General features: G+C 40.2%; 1 protein-coding gene across 1 annotated transcript in view; it reads left to right on the forward strand.

The window, feature by feature from the left end:
• Positions 1 to 25,874, forward strand: part of plxnb2a.1 (plexin b2a, tandem duplicate 1) — a 152,005-nt gene that overhangs the window by 89,289 nt on the left and 36,842 nt on the right. The window contains exons 3-9 of the mRNA XM_062994710.1: positions 10,169 to 11,277; positions 13,976 to 14,164; positions 15,721 to 15,846; positions 17,034 to 17,134; positions 18,662 to 18,788; positions 23,150 to 23,300; positions 25,068 to 25,179. Coding sequence (XP_062850780.1) covers positions 10,171 to 11,277; positions 13,976 to 14,164; positions 15,721 to 15,846; positions 17,034 to 17,134; positions 18,662 to 18,788; positions 23,150 to 23,300; positions 25,068 to 25,179 — 1,913 coding nt within the window. The 5' untranslated portion in view covers positions 10,169 to 10,170. The remainder of the gene's footprint in view (positions 1 to 10,168; positions 11,278 to 13,975; positions 14,165 to 15,720; positions 15,847 to 17,033; positions 17,135 to 18,661; positions 18,789 to 23,149; positions 23,301 to 25,067; positions 25,180 to 25,874) is intronic.

A 25,874-nucleotide genomic window follows, 5' to 3' on the forward strand; every position in this document is an offset into this window, starting at 1 on the left:
TAAATAACAGAGGCTAGAGTACAGCCGAACACTTATGCTAGCTGATCACAAATAGGGGTACATGATTTACATTTCGATGTATTTTTATTTAGAAGAATCTATTTCTCTACATACCTTTTTGGCCTGCTTTCACCCTGTTCTTTAATGGTCAGGACCCCCACAGGACCACTACAGAGCTGGTATTATCTAGGTGGTGGATGATTCTCAGCACTGCAGTGAAAATGACATGGTGGTGGTGTGTTAGTGTGTGTTGTGCTGGTATGAGTGGATCAAACACAGCAATGCTGCTGGAGTTTTTAAATACCGTGTCCACACACTGTCCACTCTATTAGACACTCCTACCTAGCAGGTCCATCTTGTAGATGTAAAGTCAGAGACGATCGCTCATCTATTGCTGCTGTTTGAGTTGGTCATCTTCTAGACCTTCATCAGTGGTTTAAAAACTCCATCAGTGCTACTGCTGTGTCTTATCTACTTACACCAGCACAACACACACTAACACACCACCACCACGTCAATGGCACTACTGTGCTGAGAATGATCCACCGCCCAAATAGTGGTCCTGTGGGGGTCCTGACCATTGAAGAACAGCATGAAAGGGGTCTAACAAAGCATGCAGAGAATCAGATGAACTACAGTCAGTAATTGTAGAACTACAAAGTGCTCCTATGTGGTAAGTGGAGCTGATAAAATGGACAGTGAGTGTAGAAACAAGGAGGTGGTTTTAATGTTATGGCTGGCTGATCAGTGTATATTAGGAGCTAATTCAAAGCTGCTTTCTAACTGCACTACAGTGGTGGATCATTTTGGCAAACACATTGGCTGGAATTCCTGGCCAGTGCTTTAATTTAGAAACAGCTCTTGATAAAATAAATGGGGTAAGTGCATCCCCCTAGCTTTTCCCAACACTTACGCTTGCTGATCACAAGCTGATTAATTCACATTTTGATTTATGGCTTGCCATTAAAGTCTAGGGATTTCAGAAAGCATTTTTCTGTGGCTGAATTATTAGATCTCACACTTCTTTGTACAAAAAAAGCACTTGTATATGCTAATGATATTATTTAAGGTGCTCAGTGGCAGAGCTGTAAATTGTGTTCTCCCACTGCCGCTGCAATTTGCGGTTTTAATTCCCAGCTGTGCTGTCAACTAGTCGGCCTTCTGCATACAGACATGATTGGCTGTGTGTGAGGGGTTGGGGATGGACAAGGCAACCTTGACCAGGATAAATTGGTGGTAAAACATAAAAATGAAGCTAGTGAATGTTGTGCCGAAAGTAAATTTGGCCAAACGCTCTTTCAAAACCAGAACCACTGGAAAATAGGTCTGCCAAAATAGGTCTGTTTTTATTTTAACCTTCACATATCATTCTTAATAAAAACAGCTCTGAGTCTGTTTTCTGGATCAGAATTAGTATTGATTCTGGACTACACAATAGTCCTAGATCTCTAAGGATTTAACACAGGCCTAAGAAACCCAGCCATCCTTTTCTCTTCAAGCTTTAGATCCTTCCTGAATGCATTTTAATGTAATTAAGGGGTGACAAAGCCCTTTTCTGGAATGGTTTAGAAAGCTTTTTGTTATCCTGCTTATTATGCTTGGAACATCATTTTAGGTTCCACCCTGTCCTCTCACTTGCTTTTCACACGCCAGGGTCACTCATTAAAAAAGAAACCCTACCCCATTCATCATCTCTGTACTGCATGTTTGAGACACGCGATACACAAGCGATGGTGACCCAGCGTAGACTATGTGTGTCTACAGCTGTAATCCACTATTAAGTGTAGTTGGGCCATTCCACCGAATGGGTGCCATTTGTTTGTTATCTTTGTTAAACACTGTGTCTAGTAACACACATACTTAACTACTCAGAATTTGTACTGGTCAATCTCAGGCAACTTTGTTTCATTTTTCAGGTTTCTAACTGGAAGATGCTTGTATATGAGTAACAGGACTGAAAGTAACAGAACTGAGTTTTTAACATAGAATGTTAAATATGAAATATAGCATCATGGAGTTCATGCTAAAAGCATGAGAACACTGGGCACAGTCTAGTGATTTATCAAAAATGTATTTTTAAAATAACAACTAAGAAAAAAATGAAGGTAACAGGAATGTACATTAAGAGTAACTATCAGTCAGAGTACAATATTATCCAACATACAGGGGGAAAAAGGGAGAACTTACTTTTGGTCTTCTAGTGGCCTTCAAACTTTTAAGAAGGATGAATACACCAATCAGCCATAACATTAAAACCACCTCCTTGTTTCTACACACATTGCCCATTGATCACTCATTGGCCACTCATACCAGCACAACACACACTAACACTAGAAAGTTTTCATTCATCAGTTTGCGCCATTTATGCATTTTTCCTTTTGTAACCTACACTGTTTGTAAAGATGAGTGTGCAGCCAATCACAAAGAAACCAAAAACGGTTTGATTCGGGCAAGACCAATGCAAAGACGACCGACACGGTTCATATGTGGAAGAAGCTGACGGACAAATTTTAACCTTACAATCTGACATTATGAAGTCAAGGGCCTCTGCTGGACAATTTTAGAACTTGCTGGCTGAGGTAAAATATCCAAACATACGAAAATGTGCCACATATTTGACTGCCAGAATTTTTTGGATGAATCAGCCTTTTTCCACATAAAAATAATTAAGTCTAAATATCAGTCCACCCTTACTGATGAACACTTGAAAGCCTGTTTGAGAATTGGTATCAGCAGCTATTGTCCAGACTACATAAACCTGTCTGGCACCATTCAGAGCAAATCATCAGAATAAGGTTAGTGTGATTTTTCTGTCACTTACCCTGTAATGCTGAATATCAATATAGACGACTGAAGAGCATTTAAAAAACTGTAAAAGCTTTTTTGAACAATGATGAGGCCAACCTTTTTAAAAAGGAATTTTAAACATGAATGTGTGGGCATGAAAAAATTTTTTTTTTCCAGTGGTATATGGAATTTTAAATTTTATATCCTAAATGTGCAATTAGATCAATGTGCAGGACACAATGCATTTTAAAGTTAATTTTTATATACATTTATACATATAATGTCCTGGGGACAGAAATGGCACCAATTCCGCGGAATGACCAAAATGCAGAGAAATATCAAGCTTAATAGGGTCAGATTTAAAGCTGGTGCAGTCTCATATGGATTACAATCCTAATACTCAAGCTTAATAAAACAACCTAGTGTAAACCAGGTCTCTGTTCAGATTAAACTCTGCTTAGTTAGCTCCATACGGGGGTGTGCAAAACTTTGACAGTTACATAGCACCTGTTTTTCTGCTTTTTGGGTAATAAGTGTTTCGTAACCAAGCATGTACGTTTGTACTGGTTGAAAGAAACACCCTCAAACCTATTGGAATTTCTTTCAGATTAGGGTGTGCATTAGTATGATTAGTATGTGGTATTTATGTACGTGAAAAGGCTTTGCTGTAAGAATGCAGTGTACAGGAAATCTCTGTCAATGTGTGTGCGTGTGTGTGTACCAGGGACCTGAGTCGCACGTGAAAAATGACTTGTGGACAACAAAACTCAGCAACATTAGTTGTGTGTGACAATTATATATATACAGGGGTTGGACAAAATAACTGAAACACCTGTCATTTTAGTGTGGTAGGTTTCATGGCTAAATTGGACCAGTCTGGTGGCCAATCTTCATTAATTGCACATTGCACCAGTAAGAGCAGAGTGTGAAGGTTCAATTAGCAGGGTAAGAGCACAGTTTTGCTCAAAATATTGCAATGCACACAACATTATGGGTGACATACCAAAGTTCAAAAGAGGACAAATTGTTGGTGCACGTCTTGCTGGCGCATCTGTGACCAAGACAGCAAGTCTTTGTGATGTATCAAGAGCCACGGTATCCAGGGTAATGTCAGCATACCACCAAGAAGGACAAACCACATCCAACAGGATTAACTGTGGACGCAAGAGGAAGCTGTCTGAAAGGGATGTTCGGGTGCTAACCCGGATTGTATCCAAAAAACATAAAACCACGGCTGCCCAAATCACGGCAGAATTAAATGTGCACCTCAACTCTCCTGTTTCCACCAGAACTGTCCGTCGGGAGCTCCACAGGGTCAATATACACGGCCGGGCTGCTATAGCCAAACCTTTGGTCACTCGTGCCAATGCCAAACGTCGGTTTCAATGGTGCAAGGAGCGCAAATCTTGGGCTGTGGACAATGTGAAACATGTATTGTTCTCTGATGAGTCCACCTTTACTGTTTTCCCCACATCCGGGAGAGTTACGGTGTGGAGAAGCCCCAAAGAAGCGTACCACCCAGACTGTTGCATGCCCAGAGTGAAGCATGGGGGTGGATCAGTGATGGTTTGGGCTGCCATATCATGGCATTCCCTTGGCCCAATACTTGTGCTAGATGGGTGCGTCACTGCCAAGGACTACCGAACCATTCTGGAGGACCATGTGCATCCAATGGCGGTGCCGTGTATCAGGATGACAATGCACCAATACACACAGCAAGACTGGTGAAAGATTGGTTTGATGAACATGAAAGTGAAGTTGAACATCTCCCATGGCCTGCACAGTCACCAGATCCAAATATTATTGAGCCACTTTGGGGTGTTTTGGAGAAGCGAGTCAGGAAACGTTTTCCTCCACCAGCATCACGTAGTGACCTGGCCACTATCCTGCAAGAAGAATGGCTTAAAATCCCTCTGACCACTGTGCAGGACTTGTATATGTCATTTCCAAGACGAATTGACGCTGTATTGGCCGCAAAAGGAGGCCCTACACCATACTAATACATTATTGTGGTCTAAAACCAGGTGTTTCAGTTATTTTGTCCAACCCCTGTATATATATATATATATATATATATATATATATATATATATATATATATATATATATACATAATTCTGATCGTGTCATTTTCTGCTCTCTAATAATGCTCCGGCCGTCTTAACCTGCAACGCACCAATGGCTAAATGCTCCAGCCAGCTTCCTGCATAGTGATGAAGCGTCGCTCCCTACTCCCTCCTTTGAATATGAATCTCACTTAAAATGGTGGAATACGTAGTGCACTTCACAGTAACAGATAATGTGAATGGAACGCTCCTACAGAATTGGCGCTAATGATTGAAAAAAACGCTTTTTGAACCAATCAGACCTTCTGATTTTAATTTTTAGTAAGAAATGCTGTTATTTGCATGTATTTAGTTTGAAATGAAACGTTTGTTTGGCTTTCTAAGGAGTTAATGTTTTACTCCACAACCGGAAAAAGTTTGAAGGTTTTTAATTATAAGCACATTTACAAAATAATGGATTATATTCCTAATGGGACACATGCTTATAAATTTAATAGCATATGGAAGAATATAATCTAAGGTAAGCAGTATTATAGATATTTTGCTGTGTTTTGGAATTTGGCCGCTGTGCCGTAATTTGCAATGAAAACAAAACGTCAGTTTAAGCTTTTAACTGGTACCTAGGAAAGTAAAGGCACTAAGTAAAACAGCAAAATACTTTTTTATCTCAACTTACATATTATTTATTTGTTTCTACGCTACATTTTCAATATATGTTTTGTGTATATTATATTGACTTGTGACTTGACTCGGACTCTAGCCTAAAGACTCGTGACTTGACTCGGACTTGTATTTTGTGACTTGTGAACATCTCTGGTGTGTACATGTGCTGTATTATGCAGATGCATTAATCTGAAAGTGTGTTTGTGTGACGCAGTCATACCTCATATGGCTATCACAAAAAACACTGTAAAAAGGCTATAAAAACTGCATTAGAACTGCCGCTCGTATGTGTGAGCAATAATACTAAATCATTTATAAAGAATGCACTACATTGTATGTGAATGGGTTTTTCCCACAAGGCTAATACTGAATCATCCGAATGTATCGCTGCCCTTTGGCTTTATGTAATAAGCAAGTAGAAACAAAGCCTCCTTCTAATTCTAATCTCACCCTGTGGACTTTGTACCAAGTGGCACACCTTCTCAAACAGGCTACAAGCAGTACTACCTTTTGTTTCCTAAAGGTGCTTTTACTGTAAGAGGCAATGCTAATACTTGATTAATGGTACTCTCACTTGTGCCACTACAGAGGTGAAGTTTGAATATTTACATTTACATTTTGGTCATTTAGCAGATTCTTTTATCTAAAGGGACTTAGAGTACTGTGACAATATATATTGTCTAAGCAGTTGAAAGTTAAAGGCCTTGCTCAAGAGCCCAACAGTGGCAACCTGGCAGTGGTGGGGCTTGAACCAGCGACCTATTAAATTCCAGTTTATTAAAAACAGTTCATTCTGTAGTGTTAATAAAGCAGGTGACTTTTTCATGGCCATATATACACACCGATAAGGCATAACATTATGACCACCTTCCTAATATTGTGTTGGTCCTCCTTTTGCTGCCAAAACAGCCCTGACCTGTCGAGGCATAGACTCCACTAGACCCCTGAAGGTGTGCTGTGGTATCTGGCACCAAGATGTTAGCAGCAGATCCTTTAACTCCTGTAAGTTGTGAGGTGGGGCCTCCATGGATCGGACTTGTTTGTCCAGCACATCCCACAGATGCACGATTGGATTGATATCTGGAGATCTGGAATTTGGAGGCCAAGTCAACACCTCAAACTCGTTCTTGTGCCCCTCAAACCATTCCTGAAGCATTTTTGCTCTGTGGCAGGGAGCATTATCCTGCTGAAAGACCCCACAGCCATCAGGGAATACCGTTTCCATGAAAGGGTGTACATGGTCTGCAACAATGCTTAGGTAGGTGGTACGTGTTAAAGTAAGATCCACATGGATGGCAGGACCCAAGGTTTCCCAGCAGAACATTGCCCAAAGCATCACGCTGCCTCCGCCGGCTTGCCTTCTTCCCATAGTGCATCCTGGTGCCATGTGTTCCCTTTATCCTGGTCAGAGTTGCGACAGGTCCGGTAGGCAGAATCACCCTGGACAAGGTGCCAATCTATTGCAGATTGCCGGGCTTCATCCATTCCTTTCCAGACATAGTCGATCATGTCTGTGTTGGTCTCTGATGGAGACGCCAATGAAGGTGGGCTTGCATAATAAGTTTTGCCACCTAAGCGCCCCTAAATACATTTTTACAGAAGAAAAGATAAGCCATTTAAACCAAACACTGTACCCACTTTCAAACACAGTGATGGAAGTATTAGACGCTGGGGCTGTTATGCTGCCAGTGTTCATTGCTGAAAGTAAGTGGCATAACAAGAAAAGAAATAATAACTAAATTCAGCTCTACCTTTATTCAGCAAAACATCAAACCATTACTCAGGAGGTTACGTCTTGGAAGCAATTTGGTGTTCAAACAAGACAATCACACAAAATACAGCCAGCCCAAATAGGCTGGTTTTAGAATGGCTAAATTGGTTTAAAATTAAGCCTTTGGAATTGGCTTTTCAAAGTTCTAACCTTAATGCAGTCAACAAATAAGTGGACAAAAATGGTTGAATTCTGCCAGTCAGTGTGGTTGTTCCAGAAGCTTTTTTTTCGGACTATCAAAGGCATCCGACTGAAGTACGGTTATTAGGAGCGTGGATGACGCAAATTTAAATACATTTTCAGGAAACGGTAATAAACGTATATTGAACTCAAACTGAATGTAGAGTATATATGTCTACAAGTGGATGTAACTAACCTGATAATTCAAATATATTTTTCATGCATTGTAGTTTAAACAACAGGTCTGGGAGCAGACACACATGGTTAATTGTTATTTTGGATGTTCCTTTCAGTGCGCTTTGCCATGGAATGATGCTGCTAAATAGGATAAACATGTCCAGACATGTCCTCTGTGTAGCAGAGCTAAAACTAACACAGGTTGTTTGGTATCATTCCCAGCGATTTTACAAGCTCTCTTTGTTTTATGTTGTATGGTATTTAATTTCAACTAATATGTATACATTAATATTAAGAATAATATTATTATTTGTTTCCTTGATTGCGATAAAAAGGATAACTCATCAAGACAACTTCAAGAAGAAATAATCAAATAACACAACAAGACAGTAAAATATGTCTTATATTTTATTGTCCTGTTCATACACATGCATATGTATGTTGATGTATAGATATGGCTATATTGGCCCAATTCCATGTGCAATACTCCTCACGTATCACTTTATATTTAATATTTAATCTATATTTAATCTGTATCATGTACTGTATACTTGGAACTGCACCTTCCTGCACTTGTAATTCCATTACCTTCAATCTTGGTTATGTTTGTGCATATGTTTGGTTATGTTGTCTATCTTTATCTATCTATCTATCTATCTATCTATCTATCTATCTATCTATCTATCTATCTATCTATCTATCTATCTATCTATCTATCTATCTATCTATCTATCTATCTATCTATCTATCTATCTATCTATCTATCTATCTATCTATCTATCTATCTATCTATCTATCTTTTTATCTATCTAAGCATGACTGTGCCCTGTTCACAAAGCAAGGTCCATAAAGTCATGGCTTCATGCGTTTGTTGCATAGATAAACTCTAGTGGCCAAGAATTTTTGCCAATTCATGCTTAATTCAAGACTTAAGCCAGCACTGTCTGATTCTACTCTTCATGGTGCTTCATACATTTTCAACAGATGGAACTGTACTGCAGCCAGGCCAGTCAAGCTCAGGAACCTGTTTAGAGATAGTGATAAAGCTGCTCTTAGAATAGAATCTTTATTGTCACTATACACAGGTACAATAAAATTTTGTGTGGCATCTCTCTAATAGAGGTAGTAGCAGCAGTAGAGAAAAAGATAGGAGTAAAAATCACAAAATAATTATTTACACTCAGTAAAATAAAAAAAATAATAATTACACTTTGCATAAGTGAATGTACATGTGTATTTATGCTCTTATGCTCTATGCTCTTGTTCTTGCACTTCAAATGCATGCTAAAGGTACACAAAAGCTTTTCAGTGGTAAATGACCATCATTAGCATAAAAAGTGAATAATTAAGGGCCCAGTACTAAGCCTTGTGGGACCCCTTATGTAAACCAGTAGAACCTCAGAGGCAGCACTCTATAGCTGCAAAGCCAGGGCCCTATCAGAGAGGTAGTCTGCGAACCATTTAACTGCCAGGTTTTTTTGAGAGACTAAATAAAATATTATTGTAACTGTATCTAATGCCTTAGTAAAATAAAAAAAAGCCAAGAATGTTTATTACTAAGGGATTTGGCAATACAATATATAGCTTTGATGGTAGCAGTTGTAGTACAATGGCTCTTATGAAAAACAGACAATATGGAATTAACTTGCATAATTCTGGAGCAATTTATTGCTTAATGAAATTATGGCATTTATGGAGCTAATTTTGTTTCTAGTGCTTGAAATAGGTCATTTGAATCTTTATGCATTCCACAGGAGTGTGGAAAATTCATAAAAATATAGAAAATGTGCACTTTTTTTCAATTTTCCTACCAATCTAGTCACATCAAATTACTCGATTGCATTACGCTTCCTCTCTACTGATTTCCACTGATTGAGGAGAGCAAGACTGACACACGCCCCCTCCGACACGTGTGCAGTAGCCGACCGCATCTTTTCACTGCACGGGGCGAGTTCATATGCGCATCAGCTTTGTGTATGGAGAGCCACACCCTGATCAATGCATTATTCCTCATCTCTGTGCAGGCACCATCAATCGGCCAGCAGAGGTCATAATTGCACCAGTTATGAGGACCTTATGAGGGCTTCGGCTCCCACCCTGTATGAACAACGACAAGCGTTGTTTATGTAGCCGCCCAGCCAGATGGCAGAGCTGAGTTTCAAACCGACGAGTTCAAAATGATAGCTCTGGTGTGCTAGCGTATTTTAACGCTGCGCCACCTGAGCGGCAAAGATGTGCAAATTTTTAAGACAATACAACAATGTAGTGCGACATGCATTGATAAAATAACCCAACTATTATTATTATTAAGTTATTAAAAAGTAAGAGCACTACGACCTGTCAAAGAAGACACATTCGTTCCCCGGCATTTCTTTCTTTATAATCTCTTTATCCTTTAAAGGGATGCTTCATACCTTATAAAGTGCCTAATAACATGCATACATGACACCCAGGTAATGACAACTTTCCTATTGTCACATGCTTCCATCCAACTGATATATATTTTCTCCTTTTTATCTTTTAGAAATGGCGAGGTGGTGCCTGGCAGCACTCCTGATGCTGCTGTTTGTTACCTGCTTTCACTGTGATCAGCCTCGCACCCAATTTTCTTCCAGCACCGTCATTAACTCTGTGGCCCAGGACCCGCGCACAGGCCGACTCTATCTGGGCGCCGTCAACCACATTTACCAGCTGGACTCTAATCTAAAAGAAGAAAGTGTAGCTATCACGGGCCCTAAAAAAGACAGTCCAGGCTGTACTCCTCCAATCACATCCCAATGCACCGAAGCCAAGGAGACAGACAACGTTAACAAGCTGCTGCTGGTAAACCCGGCTAACGGCTCACTGGTGGTGTGCGGCAGCATCTTTCGCGGTATCTGCTCCCTGCTCAATCTGAGTAATGTTGAGCAAATCTTGTATTTCAGTGACTCTAAAGGTGAGAAGTCATATGTGGCCACGCGATCCCTAACTGTCCCAGTGGTGGGGGTGATCTCAAGCATCAGTCGTAATAATAATAACAACCTGAGCGTCTTCCTGGTGGGCCAGGGCTATGGCCCCTCCGAAAGCTTAAAACTAGTGAGCACACGTCTGCTGGAACAGCATGCAGACTTTGACATTTTTGAGAATGTGGTTGAATCATCCATTGTGCAGATGAGCCCATCAATGCAGCGCTACTATCACGAATTCCGCTATGCTTTCAAGGAGAAGAATCACATCTACTTTTTGTTCTCGCGTACGCTGGGAACCGCAGACACCCGCAGGTTCACCTTTGTGGCTCGTCTGTGTGAGAACGATCAGAGCTACTTTTCTTACACGGAGCTCCAGCTCAACTGTAGCAGAGACGGAGAGAACGTTTACCATAAGGTACAGGCTGCGTACCTGGCATCTCCGGGACTTGCTCTCCTCAAAAACCTCAGCTCCAGTGAGGAGTTAAAAGATGGAGAGAAGGTTCTTTTTATGCTGTTTAGCGACGAGGGGGGCTTTAAATCAGCTCTTTGTGCATATCCACTGAGTAGCATCGACCGCAGGATGGAGGAGGTCATCAAATCATGCTATAATGGTGAAAGTTCAAAAGCTGTATCGCCCTACTCATCATCTAAACCTGAAGAACTTTGTGCAAAAAATTTTCAAACCGTAAGTTTTTTTATGAATATTCTTATACTACTGTGTTGACCTATATTTAGATTATGTTTAACTTTAGTTGATCTGTAATCTATAAGTAAATATGCAATTAGATAGATAGATAGATAGATAGATAGATAGATAGATAGATAGATAGATAGATAGATAGATAGATAGATAGATAGATAGATAGATAGATAGATAGATTCACTTCTCAAAGACAGACACTGTAAGTAAGTAAGACAAGTATTTTGATAATTGGCCTAAAAATCTAGTTAAAACATTGAAGTAATATGTAATAAAATAATAAAAGCAATATGTTATAAAAGGTAATAAAACTACTATTTTTATTTAGTTTAAAAAGTGGGATAGAGCCGTTCAGGTTGCGCAGCGGTAAAAACACGCTAGCACACCAGAGCTGGGATTTCGAATACATTGTGTCGGATCTCAGCTCTGCCATCCGGCTGGGCTGGACGGCTATATGAACAACGTTTGGCTGTTATTCATACAGGGTGGGGAGCCAGATAGGGGCAGTTATGACCTCTGCTGGCTGATTGATGCCGTCTGCACGGAGTGGAGGAATAATGCTTATCAGGGTGTGGTTCACCGTACACAGGGCTGATTGCATGTGAACGTGACTCGTGCAGGTGAAAAAAATGCAGTCAGCTACTGCACACATGTCGTGGGGCATGTGTCAGTTTGCTCTTCTCAATCAGGGGCGGAAGGCAGCACCAGTAGACAGGAAGCATAACGCAATTTGGTAAAAATTGAACGTGCTAAAAATGGAGGAAAAAGGGAAAAAATATAAAAAATAAGTAAGTGTTTTTGCAGCGTTAAATGATTTATTTGAATCTCTTTGGTTAAACATATAGTTTGTGTAAACTATTACTGCCTTAGTTGAACTAATTTAAAATTTAATGGCGTTCTTCATTTTTGTTATAACGCTGCTTTAATGGCAGAAATGGTTCGATCATACAGTGGGACCAAAAAGTATTTAGTCAGCCACTGATTGTGCAGGTTCTCCTACTTAGAAAGATGAGAGAGGTCTGTAATTTTCATCATAGGTACACTTCAACTATGAGAGACAAAATGAGAAAAAAAAAACCAGGAAATCACATTGTAGGATTTTTAAAGAATTTATTTGTAAATTATGGTGGAAAATAAGTATTTGGTCAATAACAAAAGTTCAACTCAATACTTTGTAACATAACCTTTGTTGGCAATGACAGAGGTTAAACGTTTCCTGTAAGTCTTCACCAGGTTTGCACACACTGTAGCTGGTATTTTGGCCCATTCCTCCATGCAGATCTCCTCTAGAGCAGTGATGTTTTGGGGCTGTCGCTGGGCAACATAGACTTTCAACTCCCTCCACAAATTTTCTATGGAGTTGAGGTCTGGAGACTGGCTAGGCCACTCCAGGACCTTGAAATGCTTTTTACGGAGCCACTCCTTCGTTGTCCGAGCGGTGTGTTTGGGATCATTGTCATGCTTGAAGACCCAGCCACGTTCCATCTTCAATGCTCTCACTGATGGAAGGAGGTTTTGGCTTAAAATCTCACGATATATGGCCCCGTTCATTCTTCCCTTAACACGGATCAGTCGTCCTGTCCCCTTTGCAGAAAAACAGCCCCAAAGCATGATGTTTCCACCCCCATGCTTCACAGTAGGTATGGTGTTCTTGGGATGCAACTCAGCATTCTTCTTCCTCCAAACACGACGAGTTAAGTTTTTACCAAAAAGTTCCATTTTGGTTTCATCTGACCACATGATATTCTCCCAATCCTCTTCTGGATCATCCATATGCTTTCTGGCAAACTTCAGATGGGCCTGGACATGTACTGGCTTAAGCAGGGGGACACGCCTGGCACTGCAGGATTTGAGTCCCTCTCGGCGTAGTGTGTTACTGATGGTAGCCTTTGTTACTTTGGTCCCAGCTCTCTGCAGGTCATTCATCAGGTCCCTCCGTGTAGTTCTAGGATTTTTGCTCACCGTTCTTATGATCATTTTGACCCCACGGGATGAGATCTTGCGTTGGGCCCCAGATCGAGGGAGATTATCAATGGTCTTGTATGTCTTCCATTTTCTTACAATTGCTCCCACAGTTGATTTATTCACACCAACCTGCTTGCCTATTGTAGATTCACTCTTCCCAGCCTGGTGCAGGTCTACAATTTTCTTCCTGGTGTCCTTCGACAGCTCTTTGGTCTTGGCCATGGTTGAGTTTGGAGTCTGACTGTTTGAGGCTGTGGACAGGTGTCTTTTATACAGATAACGAGATCAAACAGGTGCCATTAATACAGGTAACGAGTGGAGGACAGAAGAGATTCTTAAAGAAGAAGTTACAGGTCTGTGAGAGCCAGAAATCTTGCTTGTTTGTTATTGACCAAATACTTATTTTCCACCATAATTTACAAATAAATTCTTTAAAAATCCTACAATGTGATTTCCTGGATTTTTTTTTCTCATTTTGTTGAAGTGTACCTATGATGAAAATTACAGACCTCTCTCATCTTTCTAAGTAGGAGAACTTGCACAATCAGTGGCTGACTAAATACTTTTTGGCCCCACTGTATGTAATGGTCAAGCATAAGAATTGAGAATGTTCTACAGTAGAATTGAATGTTATACATAATATTTAGCTCGGTTCTCCAGCAAAGTATTTAGTGTTGAAAAAAAAAAAGTAAAAACATGATGTGAGTTTTCCTAAAAGCGAGCTATGTTACAGACATCCCCATGTGGAGCTGAATTCCTGCCATCTCCTCTGGCCAGTAATTCGGAGTCTGCTTTGAGCACCAGCCCATTGTACTTCAGGGAAAGCAATCTGACATCGGTGGCTGTGACAGTGGTGAACAAACACACCGTGGCCTTTTTGGGCACCCAACAAGGAGAAGTGTTTAAGGTAATTTGTTATTCAGCACCTTCACCAAAAATAACCTGAACTTCACACTTTCTATTGCTTGATTTATTTACTTGTGTACTTTGTGGAAATGTTAGTTCACTTCAGAAACACTGCTAGCTTTTTGCAAATGAACTGCTTGTTTAGGTCTCTCCAATGGATCTCTATAACGTTCAAGATGGGCAACTCTGAAACATGAATTCTTTGTATTTTAGCTATTTTGATTTGAGCTTGCTTTCATATTTTGGATCATTGTCCTTCTGCAAAGTCCAGTTACAATTCAGATTTAGTTCATCGACAGATGACTTTACATTCTTCTCAAGAATTGTCATAGCACCCACAGACCAGCAGAATACAACTGTTGGTATAATGTTTTTATATCAAATTCAGTATTTGTGAGTTTGTGTGGCGTAATGGAAAGAGTCATGCCGCTGGTAACGGTAGTGCCCAGGTTCTGGAGATTTGAATCCCACCCTTAGTGTTGGTCCCAAACCCAGATATGTTAATTAAATTTCATATTTGCTTTTTACCAAATATTGTAATGAGACCTTTGCTTAGGAAGTTACTTTTTTATTGTCTGTAAAGAGAACAAAAGGTTTGGGGATTGCCAAGTGCTTTTTTGCACCTGTAAAATGACAGTTTTACTCGGTTAGTTTCCTTATTCCTATTATTATCCAGTCAGGATCTTTTGTAATTCTTTAAGCAAGTTGTTGCTAAGTGAATTGGACAAATTTACACATCACTTCTGGGTGAATTTAATACTGTTTCGTGGTCTTTTTATTTGGAGATGGCCTTATGGTTTGGTGGCCATAATGCTCTGGACAATCAGGTAGGTGTAGACTGCACTGCATTACAGTAGAGTGACTATCTGCACTAAGTGTAACTGAGTGAGTAAAATAATATTCAGTGGTAGCTTGAAACTCAGCGTCATTTGGTGCCGGGAGTGATGTTGAGTTTAAAAGGCGTTGCGTTTTAAGGTATTTTTTCCCCATAAGGATTTTTGGGAAACCTGTTAATGTGTTCCATTGTCCTGTGGACTTGCATATATTTTAGACTTATGTAAAATAATGGGGTTGTTTTTGACACTTATACACTAATACACAAATTATATATATATACAAATTAACATAAAACACTGAAAGATAAAGCTGATTCTTACAATGTCTCAGAACCCTGAGCTGTAACACAAGTTTAAAAGTGAAACAGTGAGGAAAATCCAGCTAAACACAGATACATGTGGAGCTTTCTGACATACATGTGAATCTGACGGTTATTCCACACAAATGCAAATTCGTCTCATATGCACACTTTAATGACGTATTACCGCATCGCTCAAGTCAAGCGCTAAACTAAGCGGCTGTTCATTGTTACTTTGAAGAAAAAAACAAAAAACAAAAAATTAACAGGTTGAGTCATGTTGTCTTACATTAAGCATTAGCATTTTAGGTAAAATGATTAATCATAAATGTTTATATTTAATATCATTTACATTGTTTAAAACTGATTATAGACAAGCATGTTATGTTCTGTATTTAATCTCTTGACCTTTGACTTTGCAGGTGCATTTGATGAGTAATTCGGTTTCCTATGGAAAGGTTCCTGGAGAAGGTTCTGAAGGTCCAGTTAACAAAAACATGTTTTTCGATTCCAGCATGGATCATCTGTACATTACTACTGCCAAAAAGGTTAGTTAATAAGACCTGCTTATATTTGCTCAAAGATGGAAACAATCTGCACTATAAACAATTTTTTCTCACATTGCTATACCTAAAACTGTCCACATTCACAAATTACAGTAACCATATACACAGCCATAACATTAAAACCACCTAGTTGATTCTACACTCAATGTCCATTTTATCAGCTCCACTTACCATATAGAAGCACTTTGTAGTTCTACAATTACTGACTGTAGTCCATCTATTTCTCTACATACTTTTTTGGCCTGCTTTCACCCTGTTCTTCAATGGTCAGGACCCCCACAGGACCACCACAGAGCAGGTATTATTTAGGTGGTGGATCATTCTCAGCACTGCAGTGACAATGACATGGTGGTGGTGTGTTAGTGTGTGTTGTGCTGGTATGAGTGGATCAGACACAGCAGCGCTGCTGGATTTTTAAATACTGTGTCCACTCACTGTCCACTCTATTAGACACTCCTACCTAGTTGGTCCACCTTGTAGATGTAAAGTCAGAGACGATCGCTCATCAATTGCTGCTGTTTAAGTTGGTCATCTTCTAGACCTTCATCAGTTGTCACAGGACGCTGCTTACGGGGCGCTGTTGGCTGGATATATTTTTGGTTGGTGGACTATTCTCAGTCCAGCAGGGACAGTGAGGTGTTTAAAAACTCCATCAGTGCTGCTGTGTCTTATCCACTCATACCAGCACAACACACACTAACACACCACCACCGTGTCAGTGTCACTGCAGTGCTGAGAATGACCCACTATTCAAATAATACCTGCTTTGTAGTGGTCCTGGGAGAGTCCTGACCATTGAAGAACAGCATTAAAGGGGGTTAACAGATCATGCAGAGAAAAAGATAGACTACAGTCAGTAATTGTAATGTGTGCATGAAAAGCATTTTTCCACACCTTTACACTCCCATATAGAGGTCACTATGATTACACCATTATACTAGCAAAAATCAATATTCATCATCTTTGGTCATTCATTCATGTGGTCTTCTGTTATAAACAGCGGTTAAGTTACTGTAGCCTTATTGTCTGCTTTCTTTAGCCAAACGTTGCTTTGTGTAAATAGCAAGAAAAATGTGACAGCACTTCTGTCTTTAGAATTTAATGTGAACGTTAACCAAAGCTTTTCACTTCTGTCTTTATAAACTTTCAACTATTGAATCTCTCACCAGATCACTAAAGTCCCAGTGCAGGCATGTGAGCAGAAGAAAGACTGCTTGTCCTGTATGAGTCAGCGGGATCCATACTGTGGCTGGTGTGTACTGGAGGGCAAGTAAGTAAACATCCTGAGAATCTTAGTGGATTTTACAATGCAGGCTTGATCACTGCCCGCACATGTCTTGATTAAACACAGCAGTGATTGGCGCTAAGGTGGCACAGAAGTCTAATACTCTAGCTTTTCAATGCCTGGCAAGGCACACAATGGACACAATTGTTGTATTTGTGGGAGGGGAGGCTTGATGTTACAGTAGCAGGTTGAGGCTTTCAAAAACGTAAGGTCAAAAGTCTACATGCTGTGCATTTAAACCATTTAGAATAGTGCATGGTAAGTATTAATACATAAGGATTATGTGGTTAGAGATGGCTCATGAGAACAAACATGAAAGGCTTTCTACAATATTTTGGTGTGTGTCTGTGGGAATGTTGCCCATTCATCTAAAAGAACATATGTGAGCTCAGACACTGATGTTGGACGAGATGGCTTGACTCAATTTCCCATCTAGTTTATTCCAAAAGTGTTTAATGAGGTTGAGGTCAATGCTCTTTGTGGGCCAGTCAAGTCCTTCTACACCAAACTGGTCAAACCATGCCTTGTGCACTTTGGCACAGTTATGCTGAAACAGAAAAGGACATTCCCAAAACTGTTCCCACAATTTTGAAGGCATACAGTTGTCCAAAATGTCCAATGAATGTTTCTCTTAACTGGAACTAGGAGGCTTAGGGCATCCCCTGCAAGACAACCTCATAGCATTATTTCTACCATAGCTCTACCAAACTTTACAGCTAACACAATGCAGTCAAGCAGACGCTAAATCCGCTTGACTGCATTGTGTCAGTGATTGTAGAGCTACAAAGTGCTTCGATATGGTAAGTGGAGCTAATAAAATGGACAGTGAGTGTAGAAACAAGGAGGTGGTTTTAATGTTCTGGCTGATCAGTGTATATACATGTGTTTTCCATTGCGTCTCCCTGCACATTTGTTATTGCACTGAGCATCAACAGTCTCCATATTTATAGGTTCTCATAGGTTATTGCAGTATCCTAGTATATGTATAATGCAGGTACTTTTAGTTTTTGTTTATGTGCTGTTTGTAGTGCATATTATTCTTGTTTCAAGCTACTGAGGGTCGTAATTTCCCTCAGGATCAATACGTATCTTTCCATCTAAATTTACTTAGTGGTTGAGTTCCTGTGGTTCCTAAACACTTCCACTGTTCAATAATTGATCTTGGAATATCAAGGAAGGAACAAATTTTAAGAACTGACTTGTTGCAATTGTGGTATCCTAATCCCTGATGGAATTCAGTCAGCAGTGAGACTGAAACACCTGAATGTGATTAAGAGGTGTGTCCCAATACAATACTACTAAATACATACATAATACTGCTTGTATAAAAGCAGCATGTACATACATTTTATGACGCTGCAAGAATAACAGCGAGTTTTATCTACATTCACACCAACACTGATTTTTCTTGTCTCACATTGCACAAATCATTGTTCATTTGTCACCTGTGGCTGTTTTATTTGCTAAAACCTGGTTCGAGCACACTGGAAAGTCAATCATTTCTCCTTTCAGATGTACAACCAAGAGGAAGTGCAGTCGAGGAGAGGAGAAGAACGCCTGGCTCTGGAGTCCCAACCAAAAGTGTGTGACCATCAAAGCTTTCGATCCTCCTAACATTAGCTGCAAGAGCAAAAATCAGGTAATATGCACAGCCTGCACCCCACCTAACATATAGTATCATAAACAAACACTTTCTTGTTGTATACACTTTCTTGTTTTATATGTGTAAAAAAAAAAGGGGCGGTCACTTTGCTGTGATATACTGGTGCTGGTCATAAAATTAGAATATCATGAAAAAGTTAATTTATTTTAGTAATTCCATTCAAAAAGTGAAACTTGTATATTATATTCATTCATTACACACAGACTGATATATTTCAAATGTTTATTTCTTTTAATGTTGATGATTATAACTGACAACTAATGAAAACCCCAAATTCAGTATCTCAGAAAATTAGAATATTGTGACAAGGTACAATATTGAAGACACCTGGTGCCACACTCTAATCAGCTAATTAACTCAAAACACCTGCAAAGGCCTTTAAATGGTCTCTCAGTCTAGTTCTGTGGGCTACACAATCATGGGGAAGACTGCTGACTTGACAGTTGTCCAAAAGACGACCATTGACACCTTGCACAAGGAGGGCAAGACACAAAAGGTCATTGCTAAAGAGGCTGGCTGTTCATAGAACTCTGTGTCCAAGCACATTAATAGAGAGGCGAAGGGAAGGAAAAGATGTGGTAGAAAAAAGTGTACAAGCAATAGGGATAACCGCACCCTGGAGAGGATTGTGAAACAAAACCCATTCAAAAATGTGGGGGAGATTCACAAAGAGTGGACTGCAGCTGGAGTCAGTGCTTCAAGAACCACCACGCACAGACGTATGCAAGACATGGGTTTCAGCTGTCGCATTCCTTGTGTCAAGCCACTCTTGAACAAGAGACAGCGTCAGAAGCGTCTCGCCTGGGCTAAAGACAAAAAGGACTGTTGAGTGGTCCAAAGTTATGTTCTCTGATGAAAGTAAAATTTGCATTATCTTTGGAAATCAAGGTCCCAGAGTCTGGAGGAAGAGAGGAGAGGCACAGAATCCACGTTGCTTGAGGTCCAGTGTAAAGTTTCCACAGTCAGTGATGGTTTGGAGTGCCATGTCATCTGCTGGTGTTGGTCCACTGTGTTTTCTGAGGTCCAAGGTCAACGCAGCCGTCTACCAGGAAGTTTTAGAGCACTTCATGCTTCCTGCTGCTGACCAACTTTATGGAGATGCAGATTTCATTTTCCAACAGGACTTGGCACCTGCACACAGTGCCAAAGCTACCAGTACCTGGTTTAAGGACCATGGTATCCCTGTTCTTAATTGGCCAGCAAACTCGACTGACCTTAACCCCATAGAAAATCTATGGGGTATTGTGAAGAGGAAGATGCGATACGCCAGACCCAACAATTCAGAAGAGCTGAAGGCCACTATCAAAGCAACCTGGGCTCTCATAACACCTGAGCAGTGCCACAGACTGATGGACTCCATGCCACGCCGCATTGCTGCAGTAATCCAGGCAAAAGGAGCCCCAACTAAGTATTGAGTGCTGTACATGCTCATACTTTTCATGTTCATACTTTTCAGTTGGCCAACATTTCTAAAAATCCTTTTTTTGTATTGGTCTTAAGTAATATTCTAATTTTCTGAGATACTGAATTTGGGGTTTTCATTAGTTGTCAGTTATAATCATCAACATTAAAAGAAATAAACATTTGAAATATATCAGTCTGTGTGTAATGAATGAATATAATATACAAGTTTCACTTTTTGAATGGAATTACTGAAATAAATCAACTTTTCATGATATTCTAATTTTATGACCAGCACCTGTATATACACTATGACGAGGCATAACATTATGACCACTAACAGGTAAAGTGAATAACACTGATTATCTCTTCATCACGGCACCTGTTAGTGGGTGGGATATATTAGGCAGCAAGTGAACATTTTATCCTCAAAGTTAATGTGTTAGAAGAAGGAAAAATGTGAGTTTGACAAGGACCAAATTGTGATGGCTAGACAACTGGGTCAAAGCATCTCCAAAACTGCAGCTCTTGAGCAGTGTTCCTGGTCTGCAGTGGTCAGTATCTATCAAAAGTGGTCCAAGGAAGGAACAGTGGTAAACCAGCGACAGGGTCATGGGTGGCCAGAGCCCATTGATGCACGTGGGGAGCGAAGGCTGGCCAACAGACGATCTACTGTAGCTCAAACTGCTGAAGAAGTTGTGCATCACAGTTTGTTGCGTATGGGGCTGCATAGTCGCAGACGAGTCAGGGTGCCCATGCTGACCCCAGTCCACCGCCGAAAGCACCAGAACTGGACCACGGAGCAATGGAAGAAAGTGGTCTGGTCTGATTAATCACATTTTCTTTTACATGACGTGGATGGCCGTGTATGTGCGTCGCTTACCTGGGGAACACATGGCACCAGGATGTACCAGGATGGCTGTGGCCTCTTTTAGCAGGATAATGCGCCCTGCCACAAAGCAGAAATGATTCAGTAATAGTTTGAGGAGCACAACAATACATATATTCCATATTGCAAGTCTGAATTCACCTGTGGTGGAATATTGGACACAATATGTTGGAAGAATTATCATGCTGGAATTTAAGAATATTATTATATTGCACCACAGGGTGCATCTGGTCCTACAAAACCGTTTCATATATATACTGAGTGTTAGCAAAAAAGGATGAGGGTGAGATTTTTTGAGACTGGGTATTGGTGTAGTTATTTTTGTGGTTGCTCTCTTGGGATGTTGGCGACTACACTGCCATCTAATCCATCTGTTCCTGCCAGTAAGCTTCTACTGCCAGCCTTCTTTGCAGATGCTGTTGGACATACATTACAGATTAGTTTTGTTAGTTGTTGCTGTAAAATCTGACATACCCAAGTGCTAGTTGTTACAGGTTTTTTCCCCCAGTGTTTCTGTTTTTCCAGCACTGTGGTATTCAAATTGGTTAAAGCCAAATTTGTTGTGCTGCTGGGAGTCGAATATGCTCAGCTTCTTGTAATTTGTACGTTGTCTTATTAAACTAAGGATGCCCGTGCCCTTGAAACAACTTTATGAATCAGCTCCGTTGATTCTGGTTCACTTATCCACACTTTGCCGTCTAATATTAAATCTCCTACCATCTCTTTTTCCTTTGCATTGCTGCTGATTTGCATTTTCTGATTTAATTTTTGACATCACATTACTCATGCACTGGAATAACTCACTGTGATGCCACTGCATTTGTCCTTGTGTCAGCATATAAATTGTAAGTCATTTTTTTCCATTAGGTGTTTGTCTTGGTTTTAAAGGAGAACTTTCAAATTTTTTTTGTTTACATTTCCCCCCCAATTTTTCTCCCAATATAGTTGTATCCAAATATCCAACTGCATTTCGCTTCCTCTGTAATGCTGCAGACTCCCACTCCTGACCAAGAGGAGCCGTAACTAACACACGCCCCCCTATTTGACCTCTTATGACATAAACGAGGGGAGTTCAAATGGCTTTCAGTGTCATGTACAGAGTGTCACGCACTTACTTATCTCTATAATCCCCCATCTCTGTGCAGGCATCATTGATCAGCCACCAGATGTCATAATTGCATCAGTTATAAGGAAATCCCTTCTGCAATCCTACCCCCGGATGAGCCTATTGTTGTCCGTATAGGCACCTGGCCTGCTGGTCGCAGACCTGAGATTCGAACTTGTGAGTTTGAGTTGTCAGCTCTGGTGTTCTAGTGTGGTCTACCATTGCACCCGACAGCGTTCATTATTAGGCCAGCTGTAGCCTAGTGGTTAAGGTACTGGACCAGTGATCAGAGGGTCGCTGGTTCAAGCCTCACCACTGCCAGGTTGCTGCTGTTGGGTCCTTGAGCAAGGCCCTTAATCCTCAATTGCTCCGACTGTATACTGTAACTATAATGTAAGTCGCTTTGGATAAAGGCGTCTGCTAAATGCTGAAAATGTACATGTAATGTAAATTAAACAACACTGTGTAATGTCACTGCATTCATTCATTGTCTGTTTTACCACCACTTCATCCTGGTCAGGATCACGGTGAGTCTAATGCATTGTGCAAAAGGCCCCAAGTCACCAGTCCATCACTGGCCACACACATGGGCAATTTTAGTAGCTTAAATTGGCCTGACTGCTTGTTATTGGACTTGTGCGAGGAAACCCACGCAGACACAGTGAAAAAATGCAAACTCCACACAGAAAAGTCCTTGACCACTCAGTCAGGGAACCAAACCCAAGCCCTTCTTGCTGTGAGGATGACGGCACTACGTACTGTGCCACTGTACTGCCCCTTTTCTCAAAACCATCAAGTAGGGGTAAAAACTCCACTATATTTCCCAGACTTCCTTCTCATAAAGGCTATGGCACTTCTATGATTATTGGGTGTCAAATGTTTCTTCCATGAATACTGACACACTGATGTCACTGGTTCACTTTCTCCCTCTTTTCTCTACAGGTGAAGATCGATGTGCCTGACCTTCCCAGCATAGACGGTCAACTGAAATGCGTATTCGATAGTATTAACAGCAGTGCCGTGATGACAGACGGACAGATCATCTGTGCTCTGCCAGATCCATCCAATATTCCACCAACACCAGAGACACAAGGTAAAACTACTTTCTGTCTCCCATGATGCTCTTATGGACTCATCAGCTTTCTTCAACATGCTCAGTCTTAAATTGTACAGCAACCTGATTATGTACACTGTATAGCCAAAGGTTTGTGGACACCTCTCCAAAATATTGAGTTCAGGTGCTTTAGCCACACCTATGGCTAACAGGTTGTATGCAGTCAATTATTCAAAATAAGTGATGTTTCAAAAATGTGTGGCAAAACATTGGGGAAGGCCCTTTCTTGTTTTTTAGCATCGCTGTTTTTCGTCTGTTGGAGAAACATTAGTGGCCAAAAGCTAAATCACACTGCGCACATATAAGATGAATTGGAACAAGGCCGCTCAGGTGGCGCAGCGGTAAAACACACTAGCACACCAGAGCTGACGTTTCAAACTAATTGGTTCTAAACTAAGCTCTGCCAAAATTGGGAAATAATGCTGATCAGGGTGTGGCTCTCCGTACACAAAGCTGATCCACATATGAACTCGCCTTGTGCAGGTGAAAAGATGCAGTCGGTACTACACACGTCGGAGGGGGTGAGTGACAGTCTCGCTCTCCTCAATCAGAAGTGGGGTTCAGCATCAGTAGAGAGGAAGCATAATGCAATCGGGTAGTTTAGTTTAGACTAGATTGGGAGGAAAATTGGGAAAAATGCAAAAAAAGATAAATTGGAACATTTGGGATGAATTTGGAATGAACCATAAGTCAGACCTTCTTAAGTCAGGCCGTCTTACCTGGTAAATGTTTTTTTTAATAAATGGCCACAAATTACCCTGAATATTAAAAGCTGTTATGATTGCAAAAGGGTAACAAAGCCATTTTCTTGTCCATAGTGTCAGAATAAGGTGATTAAAAGGTGTATGTTCAACTGTCTACAAACTTTTGGCCATATAGTGTAGGTAATTATGGAGGCTGCCAGTCAAGATAGTATCTTTTTAAATTACTTTATTAATTATTAAGTAGTCTGATCTTTATTCAAGTCAGGTGTTTTTAATCTACAGCTCATGAACTGTTTGCAACCTGTGACATGGAGGTGCAGTCTAGACTATTAGCATTCAGTCTAAATTAATTCCACATAAATTCATTAATCCTTGACAGTCTTAACCCAGTCTCTAACATTCAACTGTTACAGCTAATTAGATACAGATTGGAGGTGTGTGCTGTATAGATGTGCTATCTTTTAAAAGGATAACCAAAGTTTGCTCTTCACATGCAAAATCTGTTCATAGAACCTTGTCCTGATCCAAACTAAATTCAGAGGACCTAAAAGAAGAACTGGAGAGATGCACAAATCTGGGTTCACTGTAAAATAAACTGTTATATAGTCCAAGCAATTGAGGCCTTAGGGTATTGCATAGAAGCCCAACAATAGCAACTTGGTTGTGGTGGGGCGAGAACCAGTGACCTTTAGATTCTTGCATAAGGACATAAAAAATTTAATTGACTGTGTGGTATTAGTTTAGATAGAATGCACTACTTTGGTCCAAATAATGTTTACTAAAATTGGGAAACCTTAATCTAAGAAGCAAACACTGTCAGAAATTCAGTGTTAGTAAGACATGATCTTTGCCAGTGTTTGGAATAATTATGGATAAAAATACTCATAACTAATAATATTGAGAGTCATCCAAATATGTTAACGATTTGCAAAATACCCAGAACACAGTGTGTTAATAATGTACAGTAGAATCAGTGCTCTCAATGCAATATAATATTGTTGCTAGCATGTGTCATATCAGTGTTTTTCCTTCCCTTCTTTAGACTTTGTAGCAATTGAAGTGAGGATCATGTTAAATGATGACATTATGGTGACACACAGCGAGTACAAGTTCTACAACTGTGCCGCGGTCGTGAAGAAAGCTGTAAATACACCGTAAGTAGTAACCGGGCATGTACCTACATCCACAAACATCCACACAAGGTCAGGCTGTTATGACACTTGTGTAATAGGATACAAGTACAAGCTTATGTCACGTGTCAAACTCAAGGCCCCAGGGCCAAAATTGTACATAAACTGCATCTCCCACAATGCATGCCGATTTTGTGACTGCATCCTGCCACTAGATGGCAGTGTTTCCACAACATAATGTTGAGAAATATTTGCAAATAATCCCAAAATGTACAAGAGGAGAAAATTGATGCAGGATGAGGTCATTTAAGATAAGATAAGATAAGATAAGATAAGATAGCCTTGTATTATCCCACGGAGGAAAATTTGCAGTGTTACAGCAGCTTTCAAGAATATAAAAATAAAAACAATACAAAGTGTTTACACATATTTACACATACAGTGTATCACAAAAGTGAGTACACCCCTCACATTTCTGCAAATATTTCATTATATCTTTTCATGGGACAACACTATAGACATGAAACTTGGATATAACTTAGAGTAGTCAGTGTACAGCTTGTATAGCAGTGTAGATTTACTGTCTTCTGAAAATAACTCAACACACAGCCATTAATGTCTAAATAGCTGGCAACATAAGTGAGTACACCCCACAGTGAACATGTCCAAATTGTGCCCAAATGTGTCGTTGTCCCTCCCTGGTGTCATGTGTCAAGGTC

The sequence above is a fragment of the Trichomycterus rosablanca genome, chromosome 1 (genome assembly GCF_030014385.1).
Source record: "Trichomycterus rosablanca isolate fTriRos1 chromosome 1, fTriRos1.hap1, whole genome shotgun sequence".
Classification (NCBI taxonomy): Eukaryota; Metazoa; Chordata; class Actinopteri; order Siluriformes; family Trichomycteridae; genus Trichomycterus; species Trichomycterus rosablanca.